The sequence below is a fragment of the Cutaneotrichosporon oleaginosum genome, assembly GCF_008065305.1.
Source record: "Cutaneotrichosporon oleaginosum strain ATCC 20508 chromosome Unknown ATCC20508_contig07, whole genome shotgun sequence".
NCBI lineage: Eukaryota > Fungi > Basidiomycota > Tremellomycetes > Trichosporonales > Trichosporonaceae > Cutaneotrichosporon > Cutaneotrichosporon oleaginosum.
Genome location: NW_027072176.1, coordinates 843,718 through 864,474, shown reverse-complemented (window position 1 = coordinate 864,474; position 20,757 = coordinate 843,718). Strand labels below are relative to the sequence as shown.

The 20,757-nt window shown below is 60.9% G+C and overlaps 6 protein-coding genes across 6 annotated transcripts; 1 reads left to right on the top strand and 5 right to left on the bottom strand.

The window, feature by feature from the left end:
• Positions 1–38: 38 nt before the first annotated feature.
• On the bottom strand, positions 39–1,245 carry COLE_07565 (uncharacterized protein; the record flags this gene model as incomplete). Its single annotated transcript, XM_018419662.2, has 4 exons — positions 39–500; positions 576–754; positions 790–871; positions 1,000–1,245. The coding sequence occupies 4 exons, from the start codon at positions 1,243–1,245 to the stop codon at positions 39–41; spliced, it is 969 nt and encodes a 322-aa protein (XP_018276598.2).
• Positions 1,246–5,997: 4,752 nt separating this feature from the next.
• On the bottom strand, positions 5,998–7,788 carry COLE_07564 (uncharacterized protein; the record flags this gene model as incomplete). Its single annotated transcript, XM_018419660.2, has 4 exons — positions 5,998–6,099; positions 6,133–6,751; positions 6,789–7,669; positions 7,714–7,788. The coding sequence occupies 4 exons, from the start codon at positions 7,786–7,788 to the stop codon at positions 5,998–6,000; spliced, it is 1,677 nt and encodes a 558-aa protein (XP_018276597.1).
• Positions 7,789–9,022: 1,234 nt separating this feature from the next.
• COLE_07563 (uncharacterized protein) lies at positions 9,023–10,811 on the bottom strand (the record flags this gene model as incomplete). Its single annotated transcript, XM_018425019.1, has 3 exons — positions 9,023–10,154; positions 10,207–10,649; positions 10,695–10,811. The coding sequence occupies 3 exons, from the start codon at positions 10,809–10,811 to the stop codon at positions 9,023–9,025; spliced, it is 1,692 nt and encodes a 563-aa protein (XP_018276596.1).
• A 1,278-nt stretch (positions 10,812–12,089) lies between these two features.
• Positions 12,090–13,410, bottom strand: COLE_07562 (uncharacterized protein; the record flags this gene model as incomplete). The annotated part of the gene is made up of 10 exons (XM_065626554.1): positions 12,090–12,277; positions 12,316–12,397; positions 12,430–12,536; positions 12,645–12,738; positions 12,801–12,866; positions 12,968–13,021; positions 13,053–13,081; positions 13,116–13,216; positions 13,248–13,300; positions 13,345–13,410. 10 exons carry the CDS (start codon positions 13,408–13,410, stop codon positions 12,090–12,092), a joined length of 840 nt encoding a protein of 279 aa, XP_065482171.1.
• An 866-nt stretch (positions 13,411–14,276) lies between these two features.
• COLE_07561 (uncharacterized protein) lies at positions 14,277–15,150 on the bottom strand (the record flags this gene model as incomplete). Its single annotated transcript, XM_018426214.2, has 4 exons — positions 14,277–14,513; positions 14,704–14,774; positions 14,806–14,879; positions 15,077–15,150. 4 exons carry the CDS (start codon positions 15,148–15,150, stop codon positions 14,277–14,279), a joined length of 456 nt encoding a protein of 151 aa, XP_018276594.1.
• A 2,894-nt stretch (positions 15,151–18,044) lies between these two features.
• COLE_07560 (uncharacterized protein) lies at positions 18,045–20,541 on the top strand (the record flags this gene model as incomplete). Its single annotated transcript, XM_018426213.2, has 8 exons — positions 18,045–18,068; positions 18,184–18,203; positions 18,332–18,460; positions 18,509–18,729; positions 18,881–18,994; positions 19,303–19,792; positions 19,845–19,944; positions 20,023–20,541. The coding sequence occupies 8 exons, from the start codon at positions 18,045–18,047 to the stop codon at positions 20,539–20,541; spliced, it is 1,617 nt and encodes a 538-aa protein (XP_018276593.1).
• Positions 20,542–20,757: the final 216 nt, after the last annotated feature.

The following is a 20,757-nucleotide window of genomic DNA, read 5'->3' as shown; positions in this document are numbered from 1 at the left end:
AGGACTCCTTTACCCTGTAGTCAGCGCGACCAAGCAAGTCATTCACCATCGTCACTTTCATTACGTGCGTCGTTTTTGCCGTACTGGGGGTTGCTCGTATCGTCTCTTTTGTAATCACACAAGTCGTGTTCAACCATCTCATAGTCGTCATCTGAAGGCGTATGGTGCGCCCGCGAAGGGTCGCCCTCGAACTCGAGAGCAGGGCTCTCAGCGTTACCTTTGTAAGCGCCGCTGCCCTTGTCCATCTTCACGCCGTCGTCTTCTTCTTCGAACTCCGAGTCGGAGATGACGATGACTTCGCGAGAGACAGAAACCACGACCACATCATCCTCTGTATCTGACACCTCAATGACTTCGTGTGCGGGGTTAGGGACCCACATAACGAAATCGTCCTCGTCGTCATCGTCATCGTCGTCGTCTCCCTCATCATCGTCGTCAGAGTCCTCGTCTTCAGACAGTTCCTGAACATGCACGCCGCGTGCTGCCGCCTTCGCGAAGTGCTGAGAATTAGCCCGCTGAACTTTTCCCTTCCTTCGCGTCATCCTTGAACGCCACCAACCACTCAATAAACTCACATCGGCGCGCTCGTTCCGCACGTCTCCAGAGTGCCCCTTGACGTGCACTACGGTGATTTGACACTTCAGATGCTTTCGGGCTGTTGCGAGCCGTCTGAGAAGGCCGACAGTGGTCGGGTCAACGGACCCCTTGCGCTTCTTCCACTTGCGTCTGTGATACTCGCCACACTGTCTGAAGTCTGGGATGAGCGAGAGACGCGGCCGTAGGGCTTACAGTGGATCGCGGATTTCGAGTCTGTCCGAACTTCGAGGCCAACACGAGGCTCTGGATGGAGTTCGATTGCGCGGATCACCGCCTATCGTCAGCGTGCGCCTCAAGCTGTGACGAAAAGGAAGTAAGTGTCGTTGTGTCCCAAATCGAAAAATGTCATTCGGAAATGGACAAATTTGAACCCGCGCCCTGGCACGGCCAGAGGTCACTCACATAGAACTCAGCCTGATGCACTTGAACGACGTTTGGCGGTGGACGCTCTCCGCAGAGCATGTTGCTCGCGCGCGAGTTTTCCTTGTCTCCCCAGAAGAGGCCGATGCCCACCTTGCGGCCTGGACGATGATGGAGCTGCGACGCGTCGGTGTACACGACGACGCCTTTCCCGTTGACGAGGAATCCCTCGCGTTTGAGGCTTGCGAGGCGCTCGTTAAGGCGCGAGCGCTCAGCCGAGGTCGGCATAAAGAATGGAGGAGTAGGTGAAGGAGAGAAGGATGATGATGAGACAGTCGTCTCGCCGGAAGTGCTGCAGTGTTGTTGTGCGAGTGAAAGTGGAGGTGGAGGTAGTGGCGGTCTGTGTGGCACTCAGTGGGTGACTCAACCTCAACGCCCTGCACCTGAGGAAATTACTGTAGCAGTCACACGGTCCCACACCGTGGTGGAAAGGAGCAGAGCTCCAATTCTGCAAGTAGCAGATGCATCCGGCAGAGCACGCTACCTTCTGCCGCGATCCGTGTCGACCAATGTCGTCCCCGCCCCCTCTAATTGTCTATGTACATGGAGCGCTCCGCGTCGCTCCCAAACGGCCCGTACCGGCCGAAGGCATCGGCGATGCGCCCGACGACGCGCATCTCGTAGTCGGCCGAGATCTCCTCCACGCCGTCCACAGGCACGGTCGTTTGCGTCCTGACGTGGACAGGACACGCCCCAAAGCGGAGCAGAGCGCGCGCAAGCTGCGCGGGATGCGGCACCGACGCGCGCACATAACCCCAGTCGTCGCCGCCGGCCTCGTACGCTGCCCATTCGGGCAGGTGGATTGCCAGCGTGAGGCGGAGGTCGGCGAGCGCGAGCTCGGGCGGCGCGACCTTGGGCGGTGCGGCGCTCGGCTCAGCGGGCCACACGCCAAAGTCGGGGTCGAGGATCGAGGGCGGGCGGCACTCGCTCATCGGTCTCGCAGGGGGGCGAACAGTTTCAGTGTCGCGCCTCGCTGGTTCCGAGTCTACGCGCGGCCGCGGATCTTTGTCGAGTTTCTTGAACCCCTTGGCCAACGCGCCGAGGCCTTTGAAAAGGCCGCTGACGGGACGCGAAACGCGCTCGCGCACTCTCAGAGGTTCTTTGGCCTCCTCAATGGTCGGCGACGGCGGCTCTTCCGACACGATGGGAACGGTGACGGCGGGAGTAGTCGTGGCAGGGGTCATCGCCATGGCCGCGTTATCGAGGCGGACACGAGTCGAGAAATGCTCTTCGGCTCTGGGCGGAGCGGGCACGAAGAGCGCGAGGTGGAGCGTCTTGAGTGCGCCAAACGCACTCCAGTCGACGGTGTCGAAGAACTCGACAGGTGTAATAGCGGGGTCCGTGAGGTCGACCGCGAGACGCAGCGCCTCGATCGCCCCCGCGCCGGACGCAAAGGCCGCGAATTCACCCAGCGAGATCGGCGAGGTCTGCGAAAGAAGGAGACGGGGCGGATAGGGGTATCCGTCCTGCGCGCGGCGCGCGAGAATGCTGAGCCACGCGCGCGCGCTGTGGCTCTCGTCAGTTGCAAGGCTGTGGATAGCACGGCAGAGCACAGGGGGCACCGATGCGTTCTTCTGGCCCTCGGCGAAGCGCTGTGCGCCGGCACGTGGCATGCCCCCGAATTCGAGGGCGTAGCTGACCCGCGCGTCTTGGCTGCGTGGGAGGCACGGCTCGAACGGATTTATGGTGTAGAAAATCCCGTCGCCACGCATGGGGAGGCGGCGTGTAACACGGATGTTGAGCGGGCCGCAGTCGGTCGGGCGTGCCATCTCAACTTTTCCGCAGGCAATGGTGTCCAGATTCGGGAATGTCTCGAAATGCTCGAAAAAGCCTGGTCCGCGGCACGCGACAACGCAGCCGGTGAGGTCTAACTTGTGCACGGATGCGCGGTACACGCTCATGCGGTGCTAAAATAAGCGAGGAATAGCGAGAAACTCACAGTTGGAACCGGCAAATTGAGTGGGAGACGGCAGTACAAGGCGTCGGCGTAAAGAACCTCAACGACGGCGCAGAATGCCGCCCGGTTCACGCACATGAGGCGCGAGAGCACCGGTGGCGAATGCGGCTCGTGCCGCCGATCTTTGACGAGAATGTCAACGACGCGCTTACGGACATGCTCAAGACGCCACACGCGCGAACCCAGCGAGAAAACAGAGAGGGGCGTGCGGGTCCGCGGCGGCGTCTCCGGCGGCGTGAGTGGGGCGTTGGGCTCGGACGCGTTAGCGCTCGACTCTGAGTTTTGTTGCGGAGAGGTCGAGGCGGACACGGAGCGTGCCGAGGGAGCAATCTTTGACGAGGGTGCGCGAAGGGATGTGCTCGAGTTCTGGGCGCGTGGGCGGGGCGAAGGCGGAGCAGCGTTGTGCCGGAGCGAGGCAGTGGATGGCTGCTTGCTGACGGCTGGGGTGAGGGGCGAATCCGTCCGCGGAAGACGGAGTGACGTCGCCGATGCCTGCTTGAGAGGTTTTGGGGACTCGGTGCGCGGAATGCGCAGTGACGCGGTAGAGGGCTGCTTGCTGGGCGCGGGTGTAGGGATGGGAGGCTCGGGGACGCGCAACGATGCTGTCGATCCCTGCTTGCCCAGACCACTCTGATTCGGTGCGAGCGACGATCGGGAAGTCTGGTTCACAAGAGGCGCCGGAGGGAGTCTCTGCTTCAAAGTCGGAGAGGGACTGATAGGTTGAACTTCGCTGACAGGCACCCGGCCGGTGGTCGGAGCGAGTGCGCTGGGGGCAGAAGAGCTCTTGGAGGGTAGTGGAGGGAGAGGGGGGTGGGCTGCATTGCGCAGAGATGTGGCCGAAGGCGGAGCACGGACAGTCCGGAGGGGCGAGGACTCGGCAGTAGCGCTGCGAAGAGATGTAGCGGACGCCTTCTGCTGGACTGCGGAGGGAGATGGGGCCTGCGGGAGATGGTCAGGCGTTGGAGCTGCCTCTCCGCGTTTCTCGTGAGACGCTGTGCCCACGCGCTTGCTAGCAACGACCGGCTTGGGTGGGCTTTGCGGCGGCGAGGGTAGCCCCGGGGCAGAGGTGGCACCTACCGTATCCCGCGATGGGGAGCGCCGCGGTCGTGGAGGTGTCGTCGGCGCTACCTCTTCCAGTCCCCGCGCAACCGGGGGCGTAGATACGGGGGTCGCGTACGCGGACGGCTGGTGCGGAATCGGGATCGGCTCCTCGCCAAACTGGTGCGCTCTCCCCGCTCTGGGCTGCACGGCATCGCTATGCGGCTGCGGCGTCACGGGCACTCCAGCGCCGGGAGGCAGGCCCGGCGCCTCGTGTCCCGCGTCGCTTCTAACGACTCTTCCCGGCTGTGGCCCGAATGCTGCCGCGGGGTTGTACCGCACCGAAGCGGCGCGCGCCGGCGCCGCCTTGCTCGGCCCAAATGCCGCCGCGAGGTTGTATCGCGCCGGGCGGTCGGCTGTCGCTGACGTGCGCTGCCCGAAAGCTGCGGAGCGGTCGTACGTCTGCGGCGGGGGTTGGCGGGGCGCGAAGCCCGAGCGGTCGTATAGCGAGGCCGGAGTGGCTGGGCTGGGCATGGACGGGAGGGAGAGCGTCGCGGGCTCGGCGCCGGGCGGGAGTGTCTTGCTTGTCGTCGACACTGTGCGGGGTGGCGGTGAGACGGGTGCGGATGGCACGACCATTCCGGGCTGAGGACGAGGGGCGCGCGGGGTTGAGTGCGGCTCGAGGGCGACAGTTTGGAGGGGCGGTCGGCGATCCGGGGGCGGGTGATGGAGCTCGCGTTGCGGGGCTGCGGGAGCGCCGAGCGGAGCTTGCAGCGGAGCGTCGTGGCGCTGTTGCGACGGCGGATGTGATGGCGATGGGTGTGGGGGGAGTCCGTGGAGCACGGGCTCACGACCGGGCGGGGGCGTTAGGACCCCGGCGTTGACTGGCGAAATCTGCCGCCGGAGCGTGTGCCGCGCTTGCGACGCAGGCGATGGCGACTCGGGGTAGCGATACGGCGGCGGAAGCTGTGCGGCGTGTTGCGGCTCTGGCTGCCACACAGGCTGGGTGTGGTCGGCGTGAGGTGGCCGCGGAGGCCGGGGTTGGTATAGGGCCTGTGTGGTCGACTGTGCGCCGGGAGGCAGCCCCGCGCGCGGCTGTGGCTGTGGCGGACTACTATGCGGGTGAGGCTGGCACTGCGGCTGCGGCTGCTGGGGAAGAGACTGGAACTGCTGGGGAGGAGCAGGGTAGAAGTGCGGCTGCTGGACGTCTCGAGTCGCGTTTTGAGAAACTGAGTGGGCCGAGAAGGCAGGATGCGGTGGAGAGATAGAGGGAGAGATGTCTCGGCGCAAGATCGAGATGGGTTTGCTGCTGCTCCGCGGGGGCAGAGGGCTGTGGGGGCCGTGATGCTGTACAGACATTGGATGACGAGCGGACGACCAGCGCCAAGAGGAGATCGAGGAGATTTGCAGAGAGGGAGATGAGGAGGAATGGCAGCCTGAGAAAAGAGGGTGGGGCGGGCCGGGGCGAGTGGCGCGCGGCGTATGCACGGACCAGCGTGACGTGACATGAGGGGCTGGCGGCCTGTGCAGGTGGGGGACGCGCGCCGAGATGCGGGAGCGCGTCAGAGAGCGGAGTGCTGAAGTCAGTGGTAAGCCTCCAGTCAGGTGAAGTGGCAGACGTCAGTGGGATGTGGCGATACGCGTGATATTGAGGAATGTGGGATAGGAATGCTGTTCGCTGATGCGAGATCTCCGTTGGCTGCGAGTTTAGCAGGAGCGGATTTCGATGATGGGCCGCGAAATATTTCGGGCGCACTGGTTCGTGCCGAGCCGGCGAGCCGGCGATGCCCGCCCATCACTGCGTCGCGCTCCAAGCTCGATCTGATCAGGCGGGTCTTTACGAATTGGCGGGGATCGAGATCAGGTTGTCAGCATTGAGATCAGATGGTCAGTGCGGTGAGTGTAGATCTGAATCAGACCAGTGAGGTCAGATGTTACACTGTCTAGATAATACAACATCGTCGTCCACATCGTCGTCACCAGCCTTACGATGCTGATCCCGGCGCCTTGGCCGGGGGCGAGTTGGAGCGAGAGTCGAGCGGCGCGTCCGCCGGCACCGGCATCTGCACGAACGTGATCGTCGAGAACTGATGTCAGGTTTGCACACCGCTCAGGCTCACCATATCGCACCAGTCGCGCACGAGGTCCGAGTCCGTCCCCGGCGTGCTGGCCTGCCCGCAGAGTGCGCACGCAATGTGGAACACCTTCGCGCGCACGCTCTCGCCGTTGCTCGCGAGGTCCTCGACGGGGATGCTCATGAGGAGGTTGTGGATCTCGCGGGCGATCGCTTCGCGCTCGCGTGCCAGTTGGTCCTCATTCACGTTGAGGGCCGAGCGCAGGTCGTACAGCGCGAATTTGACGATCGCGACCGTGATGAGGATGTTGGCGCGCTGCGTCGCAAACACTTGCCGGTTCGCCTCGAGGGGCACGCTAGGCGGATCCTGGATGGCCAGTGGCAGGTCGCCGAGGAGCGCATGCACTCTTTCCTCCGCCGCGACAGTCCAGTCAGTCGAGATAGTCTGGAGGTCACTCAGGATGCAGCGGTGATGGAAGAAGCACTCGGAGAGGATGCGGAAGAGCTTGGAGACGGCGACGAAGCCCGCCAGCAGCGAAGTCTTGCTTGCCGGCTGAGGGAACATGCCTTGTGAGGTGATGAACTCGTCGTCGATAGCCTCCGGGTATGAACACAGGCCCTGGAAGTCGTTGATAAGCATAGGATTTCCGGGTATCGCGCGGGTCCTTATGTCAGCTGCGTTGCGGACACGTGCAAACTCACTTATCACTCGCGTAGAGTTGCCAGAAGACGCGGCGGCGGAGCTGAACCTCGATGTGGTCCAGGCCAAGGGCAGCGGTCTTGGCGTCGGAGTGGAGGCCGAGACAAAAAGCGAGCTGCACGGCCAGGCCAAGTCGCGCAGCCGCCGTATGTGTGAGTCCGATGGAGAGGAGGTAGAAGTTGTCAAAGATGATGATGCAGATCTGAGTGAGGGTTACCTGGCCGGTGTAGGTGCGTTGCAGGAGCTGGGAGGTGCGGTGGCAGCGTCTCTGGAGGCGCTTGAGGCCCTCGACGTCGAACTGCTCCGTCGTGAGGCGCGACGTGGGCAGCTGCGAAATGGTGAACGCAACAATGGAGAGGAGGAGTGCGCGGAAATCTGTATCGCGCAGGTCGAGGCGCGTCGCGAGATTCTCGCTGAACGTAGGCCGATGCACGAGCGGAAGCAGCGGCCACTGGTGCTGCAGGTAGAGGGAGATGTAGTGCGAGATGTTCGCCCACGAGGTAACGTCTTCGAGCTGCGGCTCGCGCGGTCGTTGCGTGTGGTGGGCGACGACCTCGGGGCTCTCGAGCGAGAGCAGATGTGCCTGCTCCGAGGGGAACTGGGCCGTGCCGGGCCCCGAAAAGGTGTCGAAGCCGAAGTCGAGGGACCCGAAGACGCTCAGTCCGTCCACGGCCATGCTGTCGAGCCAGGACAGCCCGCCGTGGTCGTGGTTACTTCTCACGCCGGACGGCGCAAGGGACGAGAATGGGCTCCGGGACGCACTGCCGCTCGAGGTGTAGTCGTCGATCGGTGGGCCTGTTCTGGAGGGATATGGCGAGTAGGAGGGCCGGGAGGAGGACTCGGCGGGGGATGCCGGCTTCACGCTCTCCTGCATTGCCTTGATCTGCATCGCAAAGCTGGGTGAGCTGCGTCGTTGGGTGGGCTCACGCATTCTTCCTCCCTGGTTTTTTCTTGACGTAGTCGTAAGTGCATGCTATCTGGAGGTTGCTGCAGCCGACGCATTGACCATTACCTTCGACGCATTTGATCTGACATCAGCAAAAGCTGGGGAAACATGGAGCTGGGCGCAGTGGTGACATTGCAGGAGCGAGCGGGTGACTTACTTTGCGCTTCCGGCAGTTGTCGCAGGTGCGCGATGCCCTGGGCTGGCTCGTGGACGATGCACTTGACATGTTCGTGCCACGACCCGCGCCGCAAGGCGATGCTTGTGGATGAGAGATGGAAGTGGTGAGATGAAAGTGGGAGTTACCAAGTGGAGGTGGGAACGGGGGATACGCGGGGGATTATACCGGAACTGGCCGGTGCGGCCGGTCGTCCGCGCTGTTTGATGGCGCTCACGCGAGACCAAGGTATAACCTAGGTAGAAAGCTCGGCCGGCTCTGCAGACAAGAGGAGATGCACATGATGCGCGCGCAACAGAGTGTAGGCTGACCATGCGGTGCGCATGTTTGCACATCGTGGTGACTTGATGAGTGGGAGCTCCATTACTGCGCCATGACATGCCTACGCCAGACCGTCAGTGGCTGTCGAGGTCCTGACCGTGCGGCGGTATGTCCGTCTGTGTCGCTGAACGGTGGGGCTGTTCTCTGGGCGAGAGGAGGAGGTGCGGAAGGGAATAAGAGTGGGGGAGCGCACAGTACAGAGCAGGATTCTACAAGAGCGGAGGGCCGCCAGCAGTGATGTCAGCAGTTGCATTGCACCAGGCAACAGCATACCAGGCGGGCGGGAATGAGATCGCGCAAATCGACCTCGATCACATTCGACATCGAAATGCACTCTCCGCCGCCGTACTCTCCACGGGCAACGCATCGAGCAGCAAAAGCGTACGATCGCCGGGAATCGAACCCGAGGCAGGGGTAGGTTCCAGACCTGGATGAGCAGGAGGCTGGGAAACCCCTATGTTACCATTACACCACAATCGTTGCTGATTGCGCTGTTTCCTGCCCGTCCGGCCCGCCCTTGTCTGCCAGCGCGCGTCTGCGGTTGGTCGATGCACCAGGATCACACCGAACCGCGATGCGTCAGGAGGCCAGGAGGTGGGCAGGGTCGACGTGGGACAGGGCTGGGTGTCGGTGGAGGTTCAGCGATCGGGAATAGGAAGAGCCGGTGGTCGGCGTCGGAAGCATTTTGTGAGAGGTTAATATCCCGATTAAAGCGCCGAGCGCCGGCGAGCTGACATTCTGTGGCATCATAACAAGACATCTCTACCATAGACAAACTGACTCCATCTGTCCGCTCAGTACCCGTCGGTGGTGAGGTGGCGGACGGCTCCCAAGGGAGACTGGTTGAGGTCGCCCTTGCCGCTCAAGTCCTCCGCCTCGATATCCTCTGCGCGGTGGATGGTCGGGTTCTTCTGGAAGCCATAGCGGTGTGGGCCGTCGAAGAGGGCGGCGATCTCCTCGAGCGAGAGCGGGCCGTCGGGGCCGCGCGTCTCGATGACGAAAAGGTAGCAGTACACGACCGTGAAAGCGAGGAACACGCAGAACACGATGTAGTACTTCCAGTCGAGGGCGTCCATGGCGATCGGGTTGACGTACTGGTTGAAGACGAGAGATGCATTGACACACATCTGCATGGCCATGAGGCCCTTGGCGCGCACGCGGAACGGGAGGACCTCGACGGTGTACGAGACGAGGAGCGGGCTCATGGCGATGTCGTAGAATGCGTAGAAGATGAAGATGAAGGCGATGACGCCGTTACCTGCGCTCTTGTTCGCGTTGAGCGCGACGCACTCGCGCGAGTCGCCGTTGTGCTCCATCAGACAGACGGGGTCGAAGGCCGTCGCGCTCTGACGGTACACGGCAGAGCAGATCGTCCATGCGATAAAGGAGAACATCATACCGATAGTCGAGGTGAGGAAGAGGAAGCGGCGGCCGAGCCGGTCGACAGTCATGGCACCGACGATGGCCCAGAAAAAGTTGTAGACCTGGAGCACGCCGTTGATGAGCGTCTGGTGGCCGGAAGACGTGATGCCGATGCCCTTGAGCACGATCGTGAGGTAGTACGACACGAGGCCGTTGCCCGACCACTGGGAGAAGAAGGCGATGGCGAGGACGATGCGCATGCGGCGCAGGTTGCCGGGGGTGGTGAAGAGCTCCTTCCACGATGAGGATCTAGCGGCTTCCTGCTCGATGCGGATCATCTCGCGGATCTCTTCGACCTCGTAGTCGATGAGGGGGTCGTTGACATCGCCGCCGCAGTGGACTTTGGTAATGATGTCGCGCGCCGGCTCAACCTTGCCCTTGGAGATGAGCCAGCGCGGGGACTCGGGGATGCAGAAGATGAAGAAGAGCTGGAGCACAGACGGCAGGCCCTGGAGCACGGAGGGGATGCGCCACGACCACGTGTTGTCGATGCGGAATGTGCCACTGGGTGTTAGCGCGGGTGGGTGGCGAGGGATGTGGCGGAAAGGGATCTCACAATGTCGTCCACGCGGCAATGATCGAACCGAGGTACCATGTCGCGTTGTACAGCGACGTAATGGGGGCGCGGTGGGTGGGGAATGCAAGCTCTGTGATGAGGAGAGGCGAGGCGAGGCCGGCCCAGGAGAGACCGAAACCGATGAGGCCGCGCGAGAAGATGAACATGCCGACGTTTTGCGACGCGGTCTGGATCGCCGTCGCGAGCACCATAAGTGCTGCGCCGAGGAAAATGGTCCAGCGCCGGCCGAGGTGGTCGGCGAGGTACGGGGCGAAGGGGAGACCGACGATGCCGCCGATTGACTGGATGGCGTTGTACACGCCAAAGAGGGTGGGGTTGCGCTCCGGGTGGTTGAAGTACGATTTCCACGTGTCGAGGGCTTGCAACCCGTTCATCATACTGCCGTCGTACCCGTTAGTCATGGAGGTGATGAGCACGAGAGACTGTCGTGAGCGAAGCTCGGGGTTGGTGAAGGGTGAGGAACGCACCAGCATAATGTTGAGCTTGAGGTAGAAACCGCGGTACCAGCGAGTGTCGCGGCCCGCGAGCAGGCCCGCGAGCTCGTTGGAGACGCCTCCTCCGCCAGCAGCAGCGACGACGCCCATGATGAGGTAGTGAAATGAGGTGAGGTGGTAGTGGTGAGGTAGTGGAGGGAGTGGAGGTGATCGGCGGTGGCAGTGTTGGGGTGACTTATATTCTCTCGCTCGGCCGATCAGCCTCAACAGCCTCAACAGCCAGCTTCCCCACATGCCGCGCGGGGCCAAGGTAGCGAACGGGGGCGCCGTCGGCCCCTCGTGCGCCGCGCTAAGCCGTGCCCGGTGCCCTCGTGCCCGCGTGCCCCCGCCCTCGTGTGGTCGTCTGCGCCGAAATTCGCCCGCGCTAGCCTCCGTGCACCGCCCTGGGAACTGACCGGCGCGATCACGGGTGTTCGCGGGGGTTTCCGATCTATATGCGGAGAAAGATGGGGCATGGTTTGTAGCTTGCGGCGTGTGGCTTGTGGGAGCGTGGGACTGGGCCGAGGGTGGGCCGTAGATTGAGAACCGTGGCGGGACAACGGACGAGCGCGACGTCACGGAGGCCGGGGATGCGCCCGGGATGGCTCGGAGGAACGCGTCACGAGCTGTTTCGTCTAGCGAGCATGCGGCATGGCTTTGGCCAGATAGCGCCCTGCGCATGTTCATCCGGGCTCACTGGAGCAGCTCGAGCTCAAGCTGGAACGGCTGGAACGGCTGGAACAATGCCAAAGCTAATAACACAGGCACCGAGAATGCCCCGATTGCCGCGAGAACTCGCCGCGTATCCACCATCGTGTCTTCGGCGATGGCCATTCCACTCGGCGCTGCTCACCTGAGCGTGCAGCTCATCAGAGTGTTCGAACTCGCCTGGCGGTGATCTCACCGATTGTGCGAGCTCAAAGTGATCGTGAGCAGGAGCGCCTGAGACGGCGGCATTCCGGAGTACTCCCTCCTGGAGGGGACAACGCCCAGCAACTCTCCGACTACTCCCCGCACTCCTGCTTCCATGCTCGGAGGGCGCTGGAGTGGAGCGCGTGCTCCGCGTCGGGACATTGCATATGGACTCAGAGAGACTCGGGCCATTCTCCGGCCCATTTCTGTGCCCGTGCGCTTGGTTAGCGAGAGGGCGCGTGACGTAGCGGGGTCGCGGAGCTGGCGTCGTCAATATCTGATCCGTAGGTGCTGGCTATAAACCGGAGGACGTGACTTCGAGCTCGGTCGAAACTTGCCTGGAGGCCCACTCGATCTGGGCAAAGGCCCCCGTCTCACGCGGGCATCCTCGTGTACATGCTTCTGATCTAGCTATGAGCCCGGGAGGTAGAGAGCTTGACAGCATAAACACAGGCCATTCGCAGCCTGAATTTGTCTTCATAGGCCTCGGGCGAGCGGCGCCGCCGCCGCCGCACCGCTCGCGGCGCTCGGCAGCTCCTCGCTGACCAACACGCCTCCGGTGCGCATCCCCCGCCTCGCATTGAGCGAGTACAGCAGCCCGAGGGCGTACAGCTTGCTCTGGAAATACACGACGGCGATCGTGACCGGCGAGGTGGTTTTCACGACTGCGCGTCAGCCTCAGCCTCAGCGGTACGGGACACACGGAACGCAGCGAGGTACACCACCGCGCTGAGCGTCGCGGGGATTTGCGCTTCGAGCGTGAGGCGGACAAGGCGGGAGATGAGCTGGTGTGAGCGGTGGCGAGGGGATGGCGTACGCGGTTGGTGGTGCGCCATGCTGTGCGCGAGGCCAGGAGGCCGCGGAGGATCGCGGCGGTGAGGAGCGCGTCGGTCGCGGTGGAGAAGGAGAGCCAGGCGGCGGTTGCTGGTGTGAGCTGGTGGTGTCAAGTCGCACACTCGCACGCGGAGCTATCGCTGAGTCTTATGTGCGCATGCAATCGTACTCTGCCCTACAATCATGGGCGGGACTCACGGATGTAGACGAATTTCGCGTCGCGCGCCGACGAGAGGGACGCGAAGATGATCTTGATCGCGAGGGCGCAAGCTAGCCTAGATAAGCAGATGGCGGGGGTACGCACGAGCCACACATCAGGAGCTGGGATCAGTTCGGCCCGGAGAGCGGACGTACCACGGAGGTAACAACCAAAAGCCAGCTTCGCCCGTTGAGCAAAAACGCGCGGTGCGTGAAGAACGACTGCGTGAAGAGCGCGGTCGCGCCTGCATCAGCCGCGCCGCGGGGCACATACAATCGAGGAGGGGAAACCAGGACCTGCATCAGCCATGCCGTGCGCGCACACACCCCGGCGTCGCCTCAAAGAAGGGCTGGTACGTCCCGTACCCGTATGCAAACTGCGTCAGTCTTGACGTGGGGGCAGCGCACGCGATGGCTCGCCAGCCACCACTGGTATCCTGCGTCAGCGCAGCTGGGAAGAGGGGAACGTACCACTCGCAGCGAAAGTGCCGGCACACGCGCCGGCGACGCACACGCGCGCCCACGGCGTGTCGGGGTGCTGGATGTAGGCGAGGAGGAGCATGAGGAGCACACCGCTGCGTAAGCGCCACGAGGGGGGCGTACAGAAGGTATGTGTCCATCAGGAGGCCGGTGAGCATGCATGCGAGCGAAAAGGTCTGGGGTCAGCGCCGCCGGGAAGGCGGCGGGAGCCCGAGGTCACTTTGTGCGGAGCGAAGATGGCGGTTGCTTCGGCTTCGGAGGGGAAAGGGAGGACGCCGGCGCGCATGGTGGCGGATTGGGAGAGTAGCGGGGTGAAGGGGGGGGGGGGGGGGGGAAGGGGGGAGGGAGGGAGAGGGATAGGTAAGTCCGGTGAGATAGGCGATGATATTGTACGTACTCTGCATGCTCCAGAAGTCTGGAGCTAGGCGTTGCCAAGCGGCTGTTATCATGGGCGAGCTCGCCCGCTGAGTGGCATGATACGATCGCGGAGCGCCGCATTCACACTGGGCGCCGTGTGTTGGGCGCAAAAATCAGGTGATTCTGTGGTATTTGTGTGAGTTTTGGGAGTTTTCGTTGAATAAATCGAGGGCTCGGGTTGGTGCGAGGGTGCGGAACAGAAAATGCTCCTTCGCCCTCGCTTAAGCCCTCTGATTCTCTCACAGGCCGCAGGGGACGCCTGAGTTACAGCTCGCCCACCGCCTTGACGGCCGAGTTGAGGGGCAGGTGGCGGAGCTCGGGCGGAGATGCCGTTGTCGCCTGAATCTTTGGAAGTGGTCATGTGCACGGCTCACGGCATTCCCGTCACTGCCCGATAAGTGTTGGTTGGTTAAGTGACCGTGGAGCGTGGAGAACAAATATGCTGAGGGCGGAGCGAACCGTGCTAAGCGACAAGTCGAATGGTGCTGTCGAGCTGCTTCATCGAGTTTGCCAGAAACCCTTTGCTGACACACTCCCCCGTTCGAACACCGAACAACACTCGCAGAATCTTGGCATTACAATGTCTACCAAAAGGCCAAGAATGGGATATATGCAATGTCAGTCGTATAAAATGAAGGCAGATGGGAAGACGCCAACGGAAGATGGTAATCGATCGACGGGTAGTGTTCTTGCCACATGGGTATGAGTGTGGGTGAAAAATCGGTCGGGCGCAGCTCAAGTAGACATCGACTTGTGCGACTGGAACAGCTGAGGCGGGGTGGGCGACGGCGCAGGGGTGGTCTGATAATAGGAAGGGGCCGACTCGCGGCGAGGGGGTGCGACAATGCCCATGTTCATGGCGGGCGTGGTGCCGCTTGCGCCGGCACCGGCATTGGTGTTGGCGTTGACGCCCGAACCGACAACAGCGTAGTCACGCAGGCCGGCAGAGGGCATGGCGTAGTCGAGCTGGGGCTGTATGTAGTAGTTGTAGTAGCCTCCGAAACCCGGATTGGGCGTAGGACGGACGGGCGTCGCGGTCTTGGGGCGGGCGCGGGCGTCGTGGGTCTGGTAAGGCGTTAGATAATGATTGTTCGAGAGAAGAGACCGAGGTGGGGGAATGGGGGAGGTGCGGAAGGCCAAAAACTAAGACGAAATTACTTACACGCTCGTGACGACGGAGGTTGGAGCTGACCGAAAAGCGGCGGCCACATCCCTCGCGGAGACACTGATAGGCTAGGGTAAGCGCCGCGGGGGCGATGCTCACGTTTGGCACCGGTGTGCACCGACATGTGCGTGTTGAGCGAGCTGGGGCGATTGAAGCGCTTGTCACACACGGGGCTGTGTATCAGCTTGTTCGGTCGAGTCACGAGAAGGAGGGCGATCCGTGCGCATGGGGTGCACATCACTCATGCGAAGTTGCAGTGTCCACGACAGTCAGCAACGAGAAGAATTCAGCTGGCTCCTCCCACATTGAGTGGCCTAAGTAAAACTGCAAATGTACGCAATGGTGCACGATTCTGTCACCGAGGACTTACCAGACGTGGCGGCGCTGCTTTTGAATCTCAGCCTGGCGGCGCTTCTCCTCGTTCTGCAGATGCTGCTGAGGCATGGTTGGGTACGAGGGCGTGCTCCAGTACTGGTACTGGGGGGTGGAGTGGGCGGCGTGAGCGGAATGGCTGAAATGAGGCTGATACTGCTGTCCGGTGGCCGAGGAATGCTGCTGGTGCTGATGCTGGGGCTGATGCTGGGGCTGATGTTGGGCCTGCTGGTGTTGCTGGTGCTGCTGGTGTTGCTGATGCTGCTGCTGGTGGGCTACGTGCGTCGTGTGTGTGGCGTGCCACTCTTCAGAATTACGATAAGGCACGTAGAAAACGTCGCGAGCCTGGCGAGGCTCTGACCAAGCCGAGGGAGAATTATGCTCGACCTTGATGTGCGGCACGTTTGTCTCGTTGTTGAAGGGAAACGAGGACGCGTAAGCGGGTGCGCTGTTCGGAAGGGGGATCTCCCAGGCTGTGGTGCTCGGAGTAGGGGGCGGGGCGGGGGTGGTGGGAGAGCGGTGGCTTGTAGGTGAGCGACCGTCGTGTGACTCGCTGTGAAGAGGGGAGGGGGGATGGGGGAAACGGGCGTCGAGGGAGACGGTGGTCATCCTTTTGAGAGGGAGGGGAGGGGAATGGGAGGATGGGAGATGTGAGGATGGGATGATGGGTCAGTGTGATGTGCGGTTGTGGAGAGCGACGGGATGTGAGATTTGCGGGTCTGGGGGTGTTGGGAGCGTCGGAGTGGGAGAGAATTGCGAGATGGGGAGAGTTGAGGATGGAAGCTGCGCTGGGTTATAAGAACGAGGGGGGGGGGGGGGGGGGGGGGGGGCGATGAAGGGGGGGGGGGAGGAGGGGCTGTTGAAGAGAGAGAGAGAGAGATTGTTGTGCTCGATGAGAGAAAACAGAGATCGAGAGGGTAAGTGAGAGCGCCAGAGTAGGAGAGGAGAGTGAGCCGAGAAAGAAGCGCGGTAGAGAAAGGAGGGAGAGGGAGGGGGGATGAGTGATGTGTGATGAGAGGAGGAGGAGAGTAGATAGAAGCAAGGCGTTGACGACGACGACGACGACGACGACCAAGACGACGAGGAGAGAGAGAGAGAGAGAGAGAGAGAGAAAGCGACGATACGAGTCGAGGAGAGTAAGAGAGGGGCGCAGGTTTGGCTCTTGTGCGCCTTCCCCCCCCCCCTCCTTTCCCTCCTTTCTTTCTTCTCCACTCTCTCTTCTCTACTCGTCCTCTGCTCAACGCCCGCCTCGCCTTTCAAGGTGGTCAACAACAACAAACAGAAGCGCGAAGCTTATCCTGGTGGTTCTTCTTCTCGCTCCACGCCACGGTCTATCTCTCTGTTGTTTTCGAGCTGCACCTGCCACCACCCAGGCCGCCAGAGGCCCCGAGGGCGTCTCGAGTCTCGACATGTGCGAGCAGAGGAAAAAAGAAGATCACAAGATCTATTTGAAGATCACAAGATTTGCAGTCAGCCTTCTTTCTCCTACTGCTCCTCTCGGCGACGAGGCGCGAGGGGGGGCATGGCCGGCATGCCAAAAACAAAGGCATGGGGCAATCGCCGGCGTGTCCCCGGGCGCAATGACGACGTCGTCACGGCAAACAACGCTGCGCAGATCAGTCTGCTCTCTTCGCACTCCCCCTTCTCACTTCGCACTTGCTCTTCTTTTCTCCTCAGACAGACACGCCTTCTGCCACCGAATCTACCGTCGGCGTCGGCCAAGCCTGCACGCTTCAGTCGACAACCCGACAACACGACGGGCATCACTTCCGTAGGCTAGAAATTCCACAACTCTCCTTGCACTGCCGCGTGTCGCACCCCCGACCGACGATCCGACCAGCACGGCGTGACACCGATCCCCTCGGCGCCTCGGCCGCTCGCGCTCGATCTGCTCGTGTCAGGAATGCCGCGCGCCGCACGTGGACCCGCGGATCCCGATGGCGATGTCGGGTTTCGACTCCGAGGGGACGCGCGCGGCGCCACAGACCGAAGACCGAGGTGTGGAGTGCTCGTGGTATTGTGGCGATTTTGCAGGGGCGGGGTAGGTCATGGGCCAATTTGTCGTGCTGGCAGCTGACGGCTACAGTGTCGTCCTTTAATGCTACAATTTCCGGCAGCACACCCCTCGATCTCTGATCGCTTTGATCGATGCATTTCCCCCGCTGAGCCGAGCTGCGCGACGCGGCTTGATCGAGCTGTTGCAGACGTGCTGCGGCAGTATTTGAGGCACGCGTCGCACGCGCTCAGCTGCAATCTAGCCCATCCCCGCCATCCGGCCATCCGGGCCCATCTTTAATTTCGGTGAGCGCAGCAACAGTCTCCGCGCTCCTCTCAATTGGTGGTCACGTCGAGCTCAAGCCAGCCTTTGCGGTTCCAAGTCGGCATGCTGGCCTAGAATGCTCAGTATTAGGCCACTGAACAGCAGAAGGGACCAATGAGTAGTTCCACATATCCCATTGCCTCCAGCCGTGCCAATGCAGCAGTAATCATGTGGGTGACATGCCACTGGAATCTACCACGTGGACAAGTGGACACAGTGATACCGATATACCGGGATGCGGAAAGCGGGAATGCGGGAATGCGGGAATGCCCCCCTTCCACACATTCCAGAGCTTGATGCACTCGTGTCGTGTCCCCGTGCTCCCGCGTCCTCGCGCTATTGTCTACTTGTGTCATTTTGTGTGGTCGAGTGGCAAGTGGGGTATACAGAGGATGCGAGGCCCGACACGGCGTTGGAAAGCTGCACCGCGCCACGCTGGCTATCTGTCGCAGCACGCATAGAGGCACATGATCCACACATGGTTTACGCCGAATGATCATGTGCATGCAGAACCAGTTCATCTCGTGATTCATCGTACTTCCGCATGTTACAATACATGCACACTGCCCATAGTATATACAGCACTGTTGTTACCCAGCAACGATCAACATATCTTCCAGTCTCGTAGACTCACCTGTCCTCCACAATGACAACGACTGCTGGACGCAATGTGAGCGTGTGTACTGACAAAGGAGGGTACATGAGGTCGGACTGCTTGAGCGAGCATGGACGAGTCTTGACGAGCCGTATGTGAGAGTGCGGCCATGATCTGGAAGAAATGACAGTGGATATGTACAAGGAAGATGTACGTGCAGTACAATGCAGATCAAGAGATTGCTACTGAGTACAGAGGGAGGAGCTCCCCTTATAAGGCTCCGGACAATCCTCGTGTCTCACGTCCGGTGCGAGCTGTACGGGAACAAGCTACAGCAGAAACGCCCACACGTCCGAGCCCGCATCGGGGGGCTGCAAGGGTGTCCCGGCGCTAAGGGATGGGAGAGGGGGGTGGGCAGAGTGGAGTGGAGTGGAGTCGCGGAAGGGTGCCACCGGTGGCGCCAAAGAGTAAGACGGCGCATGTGAGTGATCGTGATCGCAGACTGCTGACAGCAGTCTGTCACGCCTAGGAGAGGCCCAAGATTGGGGGCTCGAGTCTGGCGGGGCAAGGTCTGAGTCATGTTATCAGCAGGATAGGTATACAGACGAAACAATTGTCATTGTGACGATCCGACCAACAACGACCACAGAGCACCGACTACACGTGTTGACCATGTGGCATCCACCAAGCGATAACTATGCATCACGATCACAGGACACTCCACAGTTCATTACAGGTCTGTACTGATCAGTACCTATGTCGATACCGTTCACATCGCATCGTCACATACTTAGCGTTGCCTAGGATCTTTTCCCCCTAACTCTTGATGCTATGTCGTATTCTCACCCTGTCATAGTATTATAGTCCTTATTGCACGTCTATCACAGTTATTGACTTCAAGTCAACAGGGTGGTGGAGCGGCATCCGGTGTACGGACACCTTTGTGCTCAACCACTCCCTAGCCTCCGCCTTTCCGAACGGCACAGGGCCTGACAGTTATGGTATGTCTATGAAGTAGAGGTATTATATATGGGTTGGTTCGTCTGAATAATATGCGGAACCGTCGTACGGCGAGGAGGAGGCTCAGTATCACGACAATGACATGTATTTAGATGTGACGTATTGGTGACATGTCGTGACACAGTCACATATCCTGTTCATAATTCCGCGGCGGCTGAGAAATGAAAACCGTCCATGCAGCAACTCGATGCAAAGATTTGATCCAAATTGCGCTGGCGGGCGTGCGTCTCAGCTCTCATGCAGGACCAGCTTTGTGCATTACGGGTGTCTATTTGAAGGAGATATTCAGTCGACAATCAGATTGAAATTGAGCGAAGTGGAGGTGCAGCCTGCTGGACGCGGGAGGGCATCAAATGGGGGGACCATTTATTCTGCATTGGGTCGAGAAACACAAACACTACACAGCAACACGATGTTCTGTACTCGTACGACTCTGCTCTCTTTCTACCATCACCAAACGTTCCAATGGCGACATCCTCAGCATCAGCACCATCCCGTCCAGTCCTGTCACAAAAGCTGCAGACCATGTTCGATGAGGCGGTCTGTGAAGACGACGGATTGCTTTTCCCAGAGTATATGTCTTCCTTCCCACGTGCGGAGTGGACCGGTTCAAGCTTGCCTGGGCCCTTCTTTGAACCGACAGGAGAAGAAGATCGCAAAGTCGTCTATGCCGCTCGCAAGTGCAGCAAGAAATGGTCTCAAGCTTTGGACACTGGAGAACTCGGTGATCTGAGCCTGGGCGACTTTGCGCTCGCCGTGTTCGACAAGGTAGACCAATTGTAAGTGTCCATATCTCGGTCAGCACTGCAGCTGACAATGCTGCAGGAATAGTCATCTTCGCGCCGACCGTTCAGATACGGGTCTAGTCTACGTCACGCCCGAGGTATGGCTGGAGACGATCAATCTTCTTATCGACTACGCTCTCAGCTTGGTAAGTGACATCGCCCTGTCTGTCGTCTTCCAGCTTTTCATTTCGCCCTCCTGCCAGCTCCTTGAGCTCTAACACCAGTGCTTTTACATTTTGGAGGACGCGTTTCCCGACTCGCCGCTCGTCGACGCCTGCGACGACCCCGACACCATTGTCCCCTTCGTATACAGCGCCATGGCCCTGCAGTGGGAATGGGATTTCGACAGCTGGGGCGAGGATCCGCCCAAGGCTGACCCATACAACACCGCATTCGTCGACAAATATATTCCCGACCCCGCGAGTCTTCCACCATGTCCGAGCACCAAGGCGAATCTCCTGAACCCAGACGCACCGCCCCACATCATTTGGAGGCGTTGGGATGGTGAGGAGGTCCCGTGGCCCAAGGATGTGGCTATCCACTTCCGCGGCGACCCCGAGTCTTACACCGAGGCCCAATGCAACGCCAAGTTTCACAACGCTTGCGACCCTGTGTCATCGTGCTCCCCGTTGCACTCGTCGCCGTCAATCACCTCATCCGTTGGAGAGACCTCGGCGTCTCCATCCACCGATCGCCCTCCGCCGCCGGCAAATACGCCTATCAAGCCTCGTTATGAATTGTGATCGATAAACCCGACCTTGACGGAAGGAATTCTCAACCTTCCTCTGTCTTTCCGGACATACCTCACGCCAACTCAAAACTCATTCACGGGATCCTGTTATCACCGACGCCCCCGTGCTCGAGAGGAGCTCCGTTGCCGCGCATCTGTCGAATCCACCATCCTGGGGCTCCACGCCCTGAGTAGACCTCGCGCGTCTTTCGACAAAGACATCTTCCAA